The sequence below is a fragment of the Sabethes cyaneus genome, chromosome 1 (assembly GCF_943734655.1).
Source record: "Sabethes cyaneus chromosome 1, idSabCyanKW18_F2, whole genome shotgun sequence".
NCBI classification, from domain to species: domain Eukaryota; kingdom Metazoa; phylum Arthropoda; class Insecta; order Diptera; family Culicidae; genus Sabethes; species Sabethes cyaneus.
The window spans coordinates 61,967,329-61,985,646 of record NC_071353.1 but is presented as its reverse complement, the minus strand read 5'-3'; the positions used below and the strand labels follow the sequence as shown (position 1 = coordinate 61,985,646).

Below are 18,318 nucleotides of genomic sequence, written 5' to 3'. Positions count from 1 at the left end.
ATTAAATGGATAGATTAAATCATAATGAGAAGGTATGACGGTATGTTAATATATAAAAATGAAGTAACAGGGTTTTATAGCAATTTGAAGAGAAATACTGCAAACTCGCCAATTGGCGGGGTTGGGCACTAGAGGGTTAATTGTGGTAGTGTCATTTAATAAAATCCTGAAATAAAATGTGTTTTGATAAATAATTACATTGTCCGAATTTACGACCACAATATTGAGCTACTTTTAGATCAAGGCAAACTTAACTATCGATCATAACTGCATAATGTTTTTCTAGGAAAATGCATTGAACCAAGCATAAATTGCGGTACTAGAAAGATCTTTGTTCCGGGGTACCGTAGAATTCCAAAAACTACACTAGAAGATGATGTGAAATCAAGCTATGCTGATGATCGAAAAGGCATTCAACCTATACTTTCAAATGTACGCATGAGGAGAAAAGCATGTTGAATTTTGTTATTGCAATTGCAGAGGCAGGATATCCGGTCACCGAGAGATTATTGATACCAGGTAGGGTACGCTGTAACTAAAATGTTTTGGGAACTTGTGTCCAGTACCTAAATTGAAATTATGTGAATCATGCGGTAGTTCTAATGCGACGAAGAAAGGAACCTTAGTGATTGTTCACAAGCCCCAACAGTTTTTTCTCACTTGAACATGAAAACAAATAAAATAAATCTAATCAAGCGTGCTTCAAAAAACGATTCCTAAGTTAATAGACCCATTACTAACATTTCTACTCACTAACTAGTTAGCTAGTGAACACAATGACACTGGGTGAGTTCAATCACCCAATCAACTAGCAAACACGTTTAACACGCAGCCTGCAAACTTGCTTAATTTAATCGAAGCTCAATGAATTTGCATGCGTTCCTAGCCTTTTCCAAAAAAAAAATTAACTGAAACTGGAACACATTTTAAATTTATCTCAGTAAATTGTAATGCAATACATTTGCAATCAAATGTTTCGGTTTTCAACTATGTTACACATTTGGATTGCGAATAAACATTAAAACTTTAAGGATTAGCACAAGTTTACGAAACCTACCACCGGCAAATGACAATGTACATAAATCTTAAGCAAAAAATAACTCTCAAAACTAAATTCCAAACTAAACGCACGTTTTTCCTCTTTCGAAAACCACCCGATTGAAAAGTCCAGTGATTATAATTAACCGTCACACAGCGAAACGTGCTCTAGTACTTGGTTATACCCCCGCAAATGATGGGTTGGCAGTAACAATCACGACGCAAGAGCCAAAAATTTTACCGTCAACAAGCAAATTGTCACGACCGCTACAAAAGCGGAGACCCAGTGTCAGAACGGGTATTTTATAGAATTCACTGCTTGCTGACAACGTTTCAAAGTGCTCCCCTACTTTGCGTTATAAGTACCACAGATAAAATCATCCAGTCGAGAAGTTACAAGCCGAAGCGAAACTGTACTCACCCCTGTTGAAGTTGTTATTTCCACCTCGTCCGATCCCGCCGCCTCTGTCGTTAGCACCGGTATAGTGATTCATCATTCTATGGCCTGCATTGCCCAACCTAGCACGATCTGTTCGTGGGCCAAATCCAACCACGGGCCCTTCGTTTGCACCCAAAACCTTCGGCTGATCGCGGGCTCCCTCTAACTTTCGAGCGGGAAAAACGAATCCATCGGCATATTTCGGATCAAGAAATTTGACTGTCAATACACTGTTCTCGCACACCGGATGCAAACCGGGAATTGGCGATGGTAGCACTCCATCCGGTTTCACATTCTCCTTGGTTGGGATTATTAGACATTGAACACAATCTACCAGAAGGGGAACTTCACGCTCATAGTCGACATCACCACTATACATGTTTTTTACCAGCTTGTACGTTTCCGGGCCAGGCGATAAATACAACCTAGCCAAACCGTTTTCATTCCGTAATCCTAAAATTAAAAGAGACGTTGTAACAATAGGTACATATATTGAATTGAAATGAATTATGACGAATGAACCTATTTAACCAAAAATTTAAAAAAATGTTTGTTCTCTGGTATGGAAAATTGCAATTTCATAGACAATTGAGTAGACTTTATAGGTCTAATAATAAATAAGGTAAATTCCTGCAAATTCACTGCCATTGAAAAATTTGAAATCTAGAATTTTTAACCTGTACGCTACATCAAAAACCAATAAATTCATTAAAAAAAACAAATAAATTAATCACGGAATAATAAAATCGAACGATATAAAAAAAGCATTTTTCAAAAAAACACGAAAAGGTCCGCTTAAAGCCAAGGAGCGTTTTTGATCTAAAACACTATATTTCACATCTAATGCAAAATTCAAGCAGTACTATGCTAGAATCAAGAAGCATAAAGTATTTTGCGGTTTCGTCACTAAACGAGAATGACATTAGCTGGGGCTCGTATGTGTAGGGTTTTAGACGGGAGCAAAAAGTGGAGGAGAGGATCCGGAAGTTTGGAATTGGATGTTGTTGATATTATTCCTACTGCAAACATGAACTGTGTTCATGTACCCAGTAATATACGATATGAATATAATATCTATACCTATAAAAAAGGATTTCTGTCTGTCTGTCTGTCTGTCTGTCCCTATGTTCCTTTTAGAATCGAAAACTACTGAACCGATCGGCATGAAAATTTGCATGTAGGGGTTTTTGGTGCTACGGAAGGTTCTCTCGATGGTAAAAGATCCCTCCCCCCACTAAGAGGGGGGGCTCCCATACAAATCTATGCCTATAAAAATGGATTTCTGTCTGTTCTATGTTCCTTATAGAATCGAAAACTACTGAACCGGTCGGAGTGAAAATTTGCATGTAGGGGTTTTTGGTGCCAGGGAAGGTTCTTATGATGGTTAGAGATCCCTCCCCTCACTAAGAGGAGGGGCTCCCATACAAATCTATGCCTATAAAAATGGATTTCTGTCTGTCTGCCCGAATGTTCCTTACAGAATCGAAAACTACTGAACCGATCGGAGCGAAAATTCGCATAAAGGGGTTTTTGGGGCCAGGGAAGGTTCTTATGATGGTTAGAGACCCCTCCTCCCACTAAGAGGGGGGACTCCCATACAAATGAAACACAAATTTCTGCATAACTCGAGAACTAATCAAGCAAATGGAACCAAATTTAGCATGTGGGTGTTTTTGTAGGTAATTTTTTTCTATGGTGAATTGAAACCCCTCCCCTCTTTAGGAGGGGAATAATGACCTCTCCCTTTTAAGAGGGAGGAAGCCCCTCACATGAAACACATGAAATACAAATTTCTTCATAACTCGAAAACTAATTAATCAAATGGAACCATATTTGGAATGTGGGTGTTTTTGGAGGCATGAATTGTTTCTATGATGAATTAGGACCCCTTACCTTTTTAGGAGGGGGGGCTCCCATACAAATGAAATACAAATTTCCTCATAACTCCAGAACTAATCAAGCAAATGGAACCAAATTTAGCATGTGGATGTTTTTGCAGGCAATTTTTTTTCTATGGTGAATTGAGACCCCTCTCCTCTTTAGGAGGGGAATAATGACCCCTCTCCCTTTTAAGAGGGGGGGTTTCCATACATATGAAATACAAATTTCCTCATAAATCGAGAACTAATCAAGCAAATGGAACAAAATATGACATGTGGATGTTTTTGGAGACAAGAATGTTTTCTATGGTGAATTGAAACGTCTCCCCGCTTCAGGAGAGGGGGCTCCTATACAAATGAAATACAAACCTGGCTTTAGTTTTCAAAAAGTCGCATAATCAACCCTTTTGCATGCATTATGCGACCTTCTGAAAACTAAAGCCAGAAATTTCCTCATAACTCGAGAACTAATTAGTCAAATGGAACCATATTTGGCATGTGGGTGTTTTTGGAGGCATGAATTTTTTCTATGATGAATTAGGACCCCTCTCCCTTTTTATGAGGGGGAGCTCCCATGCAAATGAAATACAAATTTCCTTATAACTCGAAAAGTCATCAAGCAAATGGAACCAAGTTTGGCATGTGGGGGGTTTTGGAGACAGGAATTTTTTTAATGATGGTTTGAGACCCCTCACCCCTGTGGTAGGGAGATAAGGACTATCATACAAATAAAACAGAAATTTTTGCGTAACTCAAAAACTAATCGAACTCGAGAAATTTTAGGCTCTTTCATAAAACATTAATCAATAACAGACCACCAAAAACTATCAATAGTAACATTAGATAATTCAGCGCGAGACGGCCACAGGCCGCGAGTGTTGCCGGCGACCTGCCGTCGGAAGCGCCGGCCACTGCGGGGGGCAACTCTAGGTTTATTTCTTTTCCTAGATCTACTGACCTCTATTACTTTCCTTCAGTTGGGTCACCCCTGCGAATTGGTACTTTCTACGAAAAGATTTTCCGTGAAATGGTACATCCCGCGTAAGGTTTTTCGTGAAATGGTATTCTGTGAAACTCTATATTCTGCATTATGGTCAACCGAGAATTGGGGTTCCGCAAAATGGTATTCGGCGAAATGGTTTGTAATGATGGCGAATACGTAAATCCTATCCGCTTTATTTTATCAGGCTAAGCAATGGGGGGAGTTGTTTTCTACTTTACTGTGAGGAAAATTTGTATATTAAAACACCCATGAACTCCCCAGAAACTTGCAAAACTCAAGATTGTGGCAAAGGTCATCCGAGATTCACGATTTATGTACAACACAGTTTAATTTGTGGCAATACGAAGTTTGTCGGGTCAGCTAGTGGATATATAAGTGTAAAAATAAAATGAAATGGAGCATATATGGGTAAAAATAGAACAATCTCATCAGCAATCCGTCGAATGAATTATAATTCCCGGGTACTTTTTCATTTCCACGTATCTGCAAATGAGAGATTCTCTTCGTGTCTCCTCTCTTCTAGCAAAGGAAAAACCAAAGCAAAGCCTAGGTGCTACATTCCGTTATCGAAACTTGACCTTCTGTTTTTATACGACAGACTTCGCAGCCAGCTGTTAAAGTGCAGGACAATCGCAGGGCCAGTTGCTACGATCCTATTGACTCTAACGGCCTCTCCCAGTCGAGATTCGAACATACGACGACTGGCTTATTAGGCCAGCGTCATACCTCGAAGCCAACTGGGAGTCTCCTCTCTTCTACTCACATTATAAGTTAGTTCTTCGTTGGGTTGTGATGGTGACACATTACTATCTGTTACTTCTGAAGAATCTTCCGTATATCTTGTCGCTTTAATACTATCACAGAAGCTTATCAGCCTCGCTAGCATCTCATCTTGCCTTGCTTCAGTGACAGTTTGCACTTAACACGGCATTTATTTCTCAGTTGTAGAACTGCTTCAGCATGACGACTATCTTGAAGAGCATTCCGATAAAGCTAGTTGACAATCGCTACAAACAGTCAATTACCGTAGTTACCGAGAATAATCCGAACGAGTACAAAGCCGCCAATTACATCGCATGTGCTCCATTATTCGATAGTTCTACTCTAGCGCTTTTATTATATTTCTCACAAACTGATTCTGAGCGGTATTATCGCCTTTGAATACTATGCCGCGTAAGTCTTATTCAGAAAAACCGAGTATGGCTTCAGCGGAGATACCGAGTATGGCTGTTAAGGAACGAAGGTGGACAAAGCATGCGAGATAGGCTTCCGTGTTGACATGGGTAGCTGGAGAGATTGGTAGCGTGCATTCTAGCGAGTAGTCAGTTAGTAGCAGTATAGCTCATGGGTAGGCTTAGAATCCTAGAATACTCGTGATATTACTAACCCGAATATGGCAATCAACATGTTGACTAAAATTTTCCATCTCGTTGCTCGTCACGGCGACTCTAACGTTGTTGTGGGAGGGGGGGGGGGTTCGAGAGTTCAATCATAAATAGTGGCGACCACGGCAATCAGTGGAACAAGACAGATACAGGCAGGGAAGTGTATCAACAAAGACAAGCATAAGACTGCCTTGAACGAATCACTATTGGACAACCGTTTGATGTGATCGTCGTCAAACTGTCATTAGCTGTGGTTTTCCGGGCACGTCCAATTGCCAGATGAAGTTTTAGGTCACGGAGGGAATTAAAAACGAATGTTTTTCATCTACCAAGAAAGATGCGAACTCTCGTTGGGTTTAGCCTTGCTAGGCCATTTAACGGATAACGTAATTACTTTTTTTTGTATGGGCTTATCACTTTGACCACAACATTATTGATCTATTGTAATGTTTCCCGGGTGTATGCTGTATTCTGCACTGCATTTCTGTGCTTTATCGTTATTGAGTAAACGATAAGCTTATTTTTTTTATGCGTGCTTATGTGTTGAGGGTTTTACCCATGCTTCGATGCATGTCCTACTATTCCAAATCTGTTTCGCCTCGTTATAGTTAGCACTGGTGAGTCCTCCTAAGGTTCAAAACCATTACCTCATTAGGTCCTCATACCAGTATACTAACCATAAGAAGCGTCTTCGGGATAATGTAGAACTCAGCATGAAGGAAGGGTGATGAGGGGCCAGAGAATAAACCTATGCCAAAGTCACTTTGACATCGAATGGCCTGATTCTACTAAGATTCGAACCCACGACCATTCGCTTGTCAAAGCAGACTCGGTAACCTTGCGGCTACAGAGCCCCCCACGTAATTACTTACGTATGTGTCCATGCTCGCGCGTCCGGCAGAACAAAGGGATGAAATCAGAGATCTTCACTGCCAACGGTTACCTCAACTACGTTACGCCAACGACATCCGGACTGTAGACGAGAACTCGTCTACAGTCCGGATGTCGTTGGCTAAGCTGCGTCTGCCTCTTCTACGCTGTCCTTGCGGATTCCAATCGAATTCCTCTTCGCTCCTTTCCTTAAGGTGTGTCCGATCCACTTTCACCTACGTTCACGAATTTCTGTTGCTATCGGCCGTTGATGACATCGACAATGCAGTTCCTCATTGGATATCCAGTTGCAAGGTCACCAGGCAGGCACCGTCTCCGCTGTAACGCACTACGTTTCGCAGGCATACAACAGTACGAATTGAACGCCTGAGTTAAAAATTCAGTTTCATATGTAGAGTGATCTGGATTGAGCGTGTTGTGCGAGCAAGACAATGTCGTCGGCTAGCTCGAGCTAATTTAGCTGCTCCATCTTGAGAGGATTACAAGGCAATCCTCGATTTGGTCTACTGTCAATTGCTCCAACTAATATCTCATTCATAACGATGAGAAAGAGCAGCGGGGATAAAATGCAGTTCTGTCTCACGTCAGTAGTAACCCGTATAGAGTCGGACAAGGTACCGTTGAGCAAAACCTTGCATGAGAACGCCTCGTACTAAGCCTCGATGAGATGGACTAGCTTATCTGGAACTTCTCTATGTCTAAGTGCGCCTCAGATGTTTTCGTGGCTTCTTGTAAGTAAATGAACACCAGCAGAAGAGAGTCCTGGAATTCGTTGATCTGCTCCAATATAATGCGGAGCGCTGTGATATGGTCTATACATGATCGGCTATCACGGAATCCAGCATGCTGCCACCAGATCGATTTTCTCCCTAAAAAAAGAAATCCTAATTGACTGCGGTAACTGGTGTGGCACCACGTTGCTCTATATTACTCTCAAAGTATCCCTGGCGCTCTATTGGATTTCATACTCTGGATGGCCGCTTCAATTTCATCCCGTGATGACGCCTCCGAGTTGATGCGATTAATTCGACGAGCTGCTGGTGTCATACGCTGCTGGTTTTGATAGTCTTTGACATTTGAAACTCGGAAGAGTTGTTCAACATGTTCAGTCTATCGCTTAAGCTGTTCTGTACGTAGCTGACCAGCTCTGTCTTTTAGCGGCATCTTTTTATTCAGCTTTAAGGCGGCGAGAAATATCGTACAACAAACGACCAGCGTCACTAAATGTATTAAAACACCTCAAAAAAGGACTTACTTCAAAAATAATATAATACAGTGGTATTTCGATTATGTGTACACCTTATTTAATCAACTCCCGATTCTAGGTACCCCCCGATTTTGTCTACCATTTGTTCCCGTTTTTATCTACCTTTTTTTAAATTATCATTTCAACCATGCGGCATGACAACTTTGAGGGTTTCATGAATTTATAAATAACAGAGAATATTTCTTTATATTTTATAGTTAACTACATGGCATCTGTGGTATGTAGTTATACACGTGTATTCTGTACAGAATAGGTATAAAAACGCTAGTATCAAATACGCAAATTAACATCTAATTATTCTGTAACGCAATATGCGTTTAATACTTCACAATGATCCTTTTTGAGATTTTGGACAAAAATGATAGTTTATGGGACCACTAGAACCACTAGGACCACAGGAAAGGAGAACCCTAAGTACCATTTAAAAAAACGGGTCTCAAATTTACTGTAAAGGAATAACTACATCAAATTTGGATCAAATAGGAACAATTTTAAATTTCGTAATGCATTATTCCATAAAATCGCCGAATTGATATGCATTATTGTTAATGGCTGATACAAATAAAATGAGTCCTATGCGTAAAATTACACTAAAATAATATATAATTGAAGAAAATGATCAACATCAGCAATAATTGGGGGGGGGGCGTAGCCGCAAGGTTACCGAGTCTGCGTTGACAAGCTAGTGGTCGTGGGTTCGAATCTTAATAGGATCAGGCCATTCGATGTCAAGTGACTTTAGCATGGATTTATACTCAGGCCCCTCATTACCCTTCTTTCATGCTGAATTCTATATGACCCCCATAGAGCACTCTTGACAGTGCAAAAAGTCACTGTTACAGTTGAGTGTACTGGTCACCCGAACCAGGGATTGCTGTAATTGGAGACAGTACTGGCAGTGAGGAGCAAGGTGGGTAAAGTAGAGCTGGCATTAAAAAAGAATAAACCCCACGCACGCATAAAGTTTAATAAGCATATCGTTCATTCAATAGCGGTTATTGCACAAAAATGCAGTGCAGGTTATACAGCAAATACCCGGGCGATATCACAATAGATCAACGACACTGGTCGCAGTGATGAGTCCATACAGAAATACAATAATTTTTTATTCATTTAAATTAATTAAGTGCAATTTATTTTTCTCAAATTTGTCTACTTGCCAAATGTACCTACCAAAAATTTTCGGAGGGGTAGATAAAATCGGTAAACCACTGTATTAATTATAAAATCAGGTAAAAATAGAGAATGGTCTTATTCTTTTGTTGCGCCCTAATCACAAATCACTTCGGATATCAGCAATATTTCATTCCAATCAAAAATATTCGAGACAAAAATTGTGCTGGAAATGCCAATGTAAACGCATTGACAAAATGTAGATAAAATCAGTAGGGATTTCGGTCTACCTGAAAATGTTAATTTTGAATTGCAGTTTTATTTCATCTAACATTACTATCAAACTTCCAGTATCACTGATTTATTACGGATTACAATTAATACATATTAAGAAACGAATTCACTACAGGGTATGAAATGGAGAAGGCAAAGAAAAAAGCGACTAACATAGCTCTTGCCATCTCAAGCCCCTGACTAGCGCCTCTATGCGCCATACCCGGTAATGCGAGTTCCCGGCTGGCTGATTTCAAAACTGCGATTTTGGGCAGACAGCTGAGCCACACGGCAAGGTAAGCCTGATATATAATTCTAATAATTTGTTTTGTTTTAGCTCGTTAAGCACTTCCTACTGTACAGTGAAAACTTTAACCGTGACAAGTTTAAATAATGCACATGAATATCAGAGTGAAAAATAAATCAATTATTTTATATTACATGCACTGATGGAAACTCAAATGACGCAATTATATTTCATTCGACGAATTGCTGTTGAGATTGTTCTATTTTTGCCCATATATGCTCCATTTCATTTCATTTTTACGCTTATATATTCATATTATATTCATATCGCATATTACTGGGTACATGAACACCTATAAAGATTGCGTGAGTTTTTACGCATCCTCATAAAGTATGTGCTCAACTACCCCATTTCTACAATCGTACGGATATGGCTATAGTTGTATGGTGTACTTACGGGTACACAATATCAGCCACCCATGGTATGTATGGTTGTTTATGCTATGCTATGCTAATGCTATTAAGAAACGAATTCACTACATAATCGATTTTGCAATGCAGCTCGATGACATTACCGATAACCAGGGATGACATCAGTTGGGATTCGATTTTACTCTTTCTATGGCCTCAGCCAAGCAGAATTTTCAAAAGTTATATATAGAACAGTTGTATTACTTATAATCTACAATAATCCTGAACTAAGCATTGCTTTATCTTTTGTAGTGCTAGTGTTATAAGGCTATTATAGCGTTGGTAGCAAAAAGAGTGCTTTTATGGGTTTATAGATAGATTTCGTCCCCAGCTTTTCAAATAGGCGTGACTGAAAACATGTAAACAAACCGAGTGAGGATTTCTCCTTAAAAAATAAACACTTACATATCAATATTATGGTTGGTAAACGGCTGGATAATGCGGAATGTAGTGGTCGTTAACCTCTTATCCAGCAACTCCGATCCCGACCTCCTCGTGGTACCAGCCGGAATACGAGAAACCTTGGCGAAGATCGGGTAACCAACCCCGGTGGAAACTAAGGTCCTATACTCACCGGGAAGGAGGTATAGTGAGTCTCGGCACTATAAGGTGGCAGTCCCTTTGCGAGACTCGGTAGTGTTGCCCCTGCACGGCTACACACCTAAATTAAATTACAACTAGCAAAATTCAAGCATATTCGGAGCGGAATATTCGGCATCGACCAAGGCGACGGAACAAGGACGACGAATGGAGACTCGGTACTTGGAACTGCAGATCGCTCAATTTCGCAGGTTGCGAGCGGGTGCTGATTGAGCAGCTTGAACCTCGCAAACTCGGCATCGTAGCTCTGCAGGAAATCTGTCGCAAAGGAGAGAAGGTATGGAAAATCTGTGGCGGAAAGGCCCAGTTTTACCAGAGCGGTGGCGCTACCAACGAACTGGAAACGGGCTTTGTAGTGTTGGGCGGAATGCAGGATCGCGTAATAGATTGGAAGGCGATCAACGAGAGAATGTGTGTATTGAGGATAAAGGGCCGTTTCTTCAATTATAGCATCATTAACGTGCCCGCACGAAGGTAGACCCGACGATGAGAAAGAAGCGTTCTACGCGAGGCTGGAGGCAACGTACGACAGCTGCTCGCTACGGGACATCAAGATCGTCATCGGGGATATAAACGCCCAGGTCGGCAGGGAAGAGATGTATAAACCGGTGGTAGGAGATCATAGCCTGCACACCGACACAAACGATAACAGCCAACGATGTATAATCTTCGCAGCTTCCCGAGGCCGCGGATATCCACAAAGCCATCTGGAGATCACCTGACCAACGTACAATGAGCCAAATTGACCACGTTCTCATAGAGGGCCGGTTTTTCTCTAACATCACGAACGTACGCTCCCGTCGGGGTGCGGATATTGATTCTGACCATTACCTAGTAGCAGTACATGTGCGCTCAAAGCTGTCCACCGTATACCGGACACGTCAAAGCCGCCCTCCTCGGCTGAACATCAGGCAGCTAGATAACCCAAAAGCTGCCGAGAACTTCGCGCGAGTACTGAATGAGGCACTGCCTTCTTCCGAGGAGTTAGGTGCTTCAAACCTCGAAGACGGTTGGGGCAGAATACGCTCGGCCATCGGAGAGGCCGCTACCGCGGCACTAGGTATTAAGCCTCGGAAAACACAAAATGATTGGTTTGATGGGGAATGCCAACAAGCGGTGGAGGAGAAAAAAATGCTTGGAAAAATTATCTAAATTTGCCACTAGAGAGAACCTGGCCAAATACCGACGAGCTAGGAACCAGTTGATCACGATCCTGAGGAGGAAAAAGCGCCAAAAGGAGGATAGAGATCGTGAAGAATTAGAGCAACAATTCCGAGCAAATGACACCCGCAAGTTTTATGAGAAGGTGAACCAAACTCGGAAGGGCTACACACCAAAACCTGACATGTGTAGGGACGAGGGAGGGAATCTAATTACAAACGAGCGCGAGGTGGTCGACAGATGGAAGCAGTTCTTCGATGAACACCTCAATGGCGAAGTCGCAGAAGGAGGCGGAACGGAAATTAACCTGGGAGCGCCCATGGAAGATAGTTATGTCCTAGCACTTGATCTCCAAGAAGTCAAACGAGAAATCGGGCTTCCAAAAACCAATAAAGCCGCTGGGAAGGACCGCCTACCGACAGAGCTTTATAAACATGGCGGAGAAACGCTAGCAAAGGCTCTACACTGGGCTATTTCGAGGATTTGGGAGGAGGAAAAGCTACCGGAGGAATGGATGGAAAGAGTGGTTTGTCCCATCTACAAAAAGGGTGATCGGCTAGACTGCTGCAACTATCGTGGTATTACGCTGGTAAACGCCGCCTACAAGGTACTCTCCAAGATCCTGTTACGCCGTCTGTCACCGATAGCACAAAGTTTCGTAGGGAATTATCAGGCGGGTTTCATGGGGGCTCGCGCAACTGCGGACCAAATTTTTACTATCCGACAGAAATGTCGGGAGTACAACGTGCCCACGCATCACATCTTTATTGATTTCAGAGCAGCATACGATACAGTGGATCGAGACAAGCTATGGCAGATAATGCACGAATACGGTTTTCCGGACAAACTGACGCGACTGATCAGAGCTACGTAGGATCGAGTGATGTGTTTCGTACGCATCTCTGGGACACTCTCGAGTCCCTTCGAGACGCGGCGAGGGTTGAGACAAGGTGACGGTCTATCCTGCATGCTGTTCAACATCGCTCTTGAGGGGGTGATCCGACGAGCGGGCATCGAAACAAGAGGCACGATTTTTACCAAGAGTAGCCAACTTCTAAGCTTTGCAGATGACTTCGACATCATTGCCAGGAACTTTGCGACGGCGGAGGCAATCTACGCCAGACTGAAAGCGGAGTCTAGGAGAATTGGGCTAAAAATAAATAGGTCGAAGACCAAATACATGAAAGGAAGAGGCTCAAAAAAAAACAAACACGCGGCTCCAACGTGACTCTGCTCACAGAAGACATACGCGCCCTTGCCGTGTTCGAGCGGAAAGTGCTGCGGACGATATTTGGCGGAGTACAAACTGAACGAGGAGAGTGGCGGAGGCGTATGAATCACGAGGCGTATGAATCACTGCTTGGGGAGATTCCCATCGTACATCTAACGAAAGTTAGCAGGCTACGGTGGGCCGGACACGTCGTCAGGATGCCGGACGACAGTGCGACGAAAATAGTCCTCTTCAACAACCCCACCGTCACCAGGAACAGGGGGGCCCAACGTGCACGATGGCTCGACCAGGTCGAAAGCGATTTGCGACTTCTGAGACGACTAGGAAATTGGCGACGAATGGCCCAAGACCGAGTTGAATGGAGACGAGTGCTTGAAACAGCACGAGCCACCCCGTCTGCTGCTGACGGCTGCTGAAGAAGAAATCAATATTAAACCATATAAATATATTCCATCCAACTTTTTGTCGTACTATTTATGTGAATTCCACATAATTTGCACGCGTACTTGCGTTTGCGTGAAAATTAGATGTTTATTTTGATGCCCTTTTGATAAGTTGGAGCCGATTTATAGATTCATATTACAGGAATACCTCGATAGTACGTACAACTTTGCTTCGTTTAGCGTACGTATTATCGAAATGTACGTACTATCGAACCACAAATTTAGGCTTTGAAGCATTGTTTTATTAAGTTTAATATTGCATGAAATTTGCAAATTTGCATATACAATTTAATAAATAAATATTTTAGTGGTATTGACTTGGTATACCAGTTCATTGTTATTTTCTTTAAACCAATGGTTCTGCCCTTTGTGAAGCTTGGAATAAGGCAAGTAAAGAGTTGCTGGAAAATGTACGTACTATCGAGGCAATATGTACGTGCGTGTTATCGAGGGTACGTACTAACGAGGTATACCTATCGATGTATTAGATTTATTGGATTATTGATTTATTCATTTTATTTATATTATATATAAATATACATTTATTTTTATTAATTGATTTTAATCATTGTTTTGTTGATTGAAAAATTTATAGATTTATCAATAACTTAACAATTATTTACTCAAAATCATCTAAATCTGATTTTTTCTATTATTTCACCCAAAAAAGAATTTACTCATTCTTTCTGTTCAACTATATTCATATTATAATGCCAATAGGAGAGTATGCCAAATAGTTACACCAGTGCATCACAATGCTAGATGGTAGCTACCAACCCCCCCCCCCCCCTCACCTTCCCGAACTTTCCCCTCCACACCAAAAAATTTTCATTACTTTCCCCTACCGTGCCTCCATCAATTGTAGAACCACCGATTCTAAAAAATATTAAACGATTTCATGCCCAATGGAGTATACTAGTATCCTTCATTATAACATTGCCAACAATAATATATTTCATTATAGTGAATAGTACAGAATATTAATTTACTTACGTTCTTCTAGTGTCAACTGCGGCACTCTTGGATCAGTTGCCTTGAATAATCTTTTTTCGTCGACGAAAGGCAACAGTGCCACTCCTTGCCAGGCCATCTTTTTCCCATTTAAGTCAATATGGAAATCGATAGGATAAAAATCAATAATCGGTGATTTTGGATCGACCATCAGCTCGGCAAACGGCGCTGGTACATGACTTCTACTAGCCGCCGGAAACACTCCCATTAACTGCTGCAATGGTTTGAATGGAGTTCCGATGTCGAAATGTGTATTGACGTTGGTAAGCCCTTTAAAATCGGATGCAAACGGAGCATAATGGTATGGAAAGTACCATTCCCAACTTGCACAACCCTGGTAATAATATTTAAGTACCCAACACAGACCACGAACGTACTCCCAAGCCACAGTCTGTCGAAACTTGACGTTATTGGGCATTACATCAAATTTGGACTCATAGTAACGGTCTTTAAAACCGTCTTCCCAAAGACGAACCTCATCGGGAGTCTCCTCCTCTTCTTCAGCTGCGCGATTTATAGGCTCTTCAGCTTTACGTTTTTGTCCACGGTGGCTTTGATCGCTAGTAACATTATTTTGACGCTGTTGATTAGAACCTTGCATACGAAAATGTGCTGCTTCCTGTCGTGGATTAACAATCGCCTGAGGTGTGATCCCTCTTCCTAACGGCGTGGGAGCAAATTGAGAGTTATTGATTTGATTAAAACTGGGTCGCTGCTCACGTTCCTTCTGCAATTTCATGCGCTTGTTTCGTTCCTTAAAGCGATCTTCGGAAACTTTGCGATTGCGGAAAATTTCATCCTCAGCGTATCCCAAATCAGTCATAATTAGTTCTACCCGATCTAACGTGACACTGCCGGAATCTGTCAGGTAACCTTTAGTTTTATAAACACATTTTTTGTACAGAGTAACTAAACGATCAATTGCATTCTCGCGAATTTCCAAGCTGGGTAAATGGGGTAGAAAATCATTTCCGACAAAAAAACACATGAATACCCAGTCGTCAATTACTCGCTCAAAGTCATACGTAAACGGAAGATTCGGCATTTCCAGCTCTTTCTGAAGGTATTCCTTTAGTACATTCAATCGAACAAAAATAAATTGTGTCTCTTTTCCTGGAGGGGGTGGTGATCGGCTCAAGTCACGCTCGGACTGTAATCCAGCACAATCCTTCATTTCATGTCCCATTTGCTGGCAAATATCGCAAGGGCGTTCCTTAAATGGCAGAAATTCTTCTCTAATAATTGTGAAATGTGTTTCATGAGTAGCAAGTCCCAGCATAATTAGATCGGCATCTGCCCCACACAGCACATGATGGGTGTTAGGATCATGGTCGGGCTGGGCTCGCTGTTTCCGAATGTAATCCATAATTTTATGTTCTCCTTCTCCTGGCACATTCGCATCAGACAAAATTATTTTAAGTCCCTTCCAACCTGTATTGTTATTCATGCGATCATGTATGTAGTATTGCAAGCATTTACTTAACCTGTCCATAAAAGGAGTGCCGGGCGTAATACAGTTAGAATCAAAATGAGTTCCTTTTTCTTTTTCAGGAGGCAAAATACATCCTTTACTCGTGAGTTCTTCTCGTATTTTCGCAATTTCCGCAGCTTTTTCTGCTGTGTCCTTAGACGCTCGAAAACGCCGGGAACGCTGCTGATTCATTTTAGCCCGTGGAGCTACACCGTCAATGGCCATGTACAGTAGTTTTCTTGGTCGAACAATATTCATCAGACGGTCAATGCATTCAAATATTGCTACCATCATTTCATCCTCGTCCTTTGGAGCTGGTTTGTCTTCCGGATGTGTACATGGATGGATGATTCCATTCATATCCAAATACAGGTTATCAAACTCTACTTTATTGGGATTTTGCTTAGACATATCATCGTAGAGAACATTACCTTCATCATCGGTAGCCTACAAATGAAAATAAAAAAAAAAATTGAATCAGCAACCAAAACACGGCGCATGTATACCGAATGCATGTGTTTGTTTTTTTCTTTCTTCACACAAATAAGGTTAGATTCGATTGCCCAGAGGGAAACAATTTTTATTTAATTCAAACTTTTCAGTTGAATAGAGCCAAAAATATAAAGGAAAATTTTTCCTGTTTGTATGACTTATCGCAAACTTTATTATGGCAAATGAAGATAATGCTAAAAGTTATCTTTACCTTTTGTTCCACGCATTCTACAATGACAGAGGGATACTTTCTTGATAACCAGCGAAAAAATGCTGGTACTCCCATACTGCTAAAAGTTTTTCTAAGCGGGCTTACGAATAATAATTTTTGTAAACTTTTGCTAAAACAACCTTCAATCAACTATTTATTCAAGTTTTGTACGGTACGGACACTAACTAAATAGACCGAACTACGAATTGTAAAATGTACAATCCATCAAAGTGGACGCGTTGACATTTTTGACTCACTTTGACACGCACACATACGAACTAAAATGAAACCAGAATGCAGCCATTTCATGCCTGATGATGATGCTAAAAGTGCTAAACACTCCAGTTAGAAGACTGGCATCTCTGCCAAAAAGCGTGAAACGATCAGCGGTGTCAATGAGGTTTAAAAAGGTGTGGCAGATGAAAACATTTTTTATCGTACACTCAGAAAAATTTCATGGTAAATTCTACCATTTTAGGGGCAAGCTTGACCAGAAAAGTATGGTGGTTTTCAACCGACTGGGAAAACTGGTCTAGACAACATTTTCATGGTTATTTCGACTATAAGCTTGGACAATGCACGCATGGTACGGTTGACCACGCATAGTAGGGGTAACTATAATCTGTATACCATAAAATTGTCGTCATTACAATGCTTTAGTTATCTTAACCTCTTTTTGTATGGTTTTACTGACAAGAAAATAGTCATCTTGGACAAAAATCAAACGGAACTAGCTGGTTGCAGTGACAATTTTATGGTAAAAATGACCATGAATGAATGTGACAACTATAATTTAAAACTATAAAATTGTCATCATAACAATGCATTTGTTATCATGACCAGGTTTTGTATGGTATTGCTGACAAGAAAATAGTCATCTTAAACACGCAATGTTGCGATATTCAACGAAAAAGAAGACGGTTTTCCGATTTAATAACGTGTATTTAACAGCAGCGTTAAAAAATTCCTATGGTACGAGATTATAAAATTTTGTATAACACAATTGATTAGATTTGTTTTTTTGTTATTCATATCGCTAAGTTCTTTGTATGTTTTTATGTATATAGTAAGTATTGTTAGCCGTAGACATAAGAGAAACTTACGTTTAGTGTCCCTTCAGTACTTCGCTACGCAATCGGTGTGTCAATACTGTTTTCCGTGTTTTATGCTTGTTTTTTGCTATATTTTATCAACACTGGGTATGAAATGGAGAGAGTTACCTGGAAGGAGCGTCAAACATAGCTCTGGCTCTCTCAAGCTCCCACCTGGCGCCTCCACGCAGATCTAAGTCAAATGATGACGGTCGATGGCCTTACCCGGAAATGCTTCATGTACTTACTGAAGCAGCTAAGCTAGGAGGTGCGAACTAGAGCGCCTGTTCTCCAGGTGAGGGGCGGCTCACACAGCGTCTGTCTCGTAACGGGCGGCTGAATATGAAATGCTGTATCCCGCAAGCTATACCTAAGATGGCAGACCCATCAGCGGGATGTAGGTATCGCGACCCCGGTGAGGTAGTATACCGAAAACTCAATTACCACGAACAACGAACAAAGAAATTCAGGACGGAACAATCGGTATAGGACACGGCAAGGGACAAGGAAACGATTAAGGGATAACGATTGGAAACTTGGTACCTGGAATGTCCGAACTCTCCATGAACCGGCACGGGCTGGCTTGCTTGCTCGAGAGCTG

General features: G+C 41.3%; 1 protein-coding gene across 1 annotated transcript in view; it reads right to left on the bottom strand.

Moving 5' to 3' along the window:
• The window catches only part of LOC128734473 (5'-3' exoribonuclease 2 homolog), a 30,788-nt gene extending 13,943 nt beyond the window's left edge, over nucleotides 1–16,845 (bottom strand). Inside the window, exons 1-3 of the mRNA XM_053828732.1 lie at nucleotides 16,627–16,845; nucleotides 14,435–16,370; nucleotides 1,460–1,930 (exon numbers count right to left, since the gene is read on the bottom strand). Coding sequence (XP_053684707.1) covers nucleotides 1,460–1,930; nucleotides 14,435–16,370; nucleotides 16,627–16,701 — 2,482 coding nt within the window. The 5' untranslated portion in view covers nucleotides 16,702–16,845. The remainder of the gene's footprint in view (nucleotides 1–1,459; nucleotides 1,931–14,434; nucleotides 16,371–16,626) is intronic.
• Nucleotides 16,846–18,318: the final 1,473 nt, after the last annotated feature.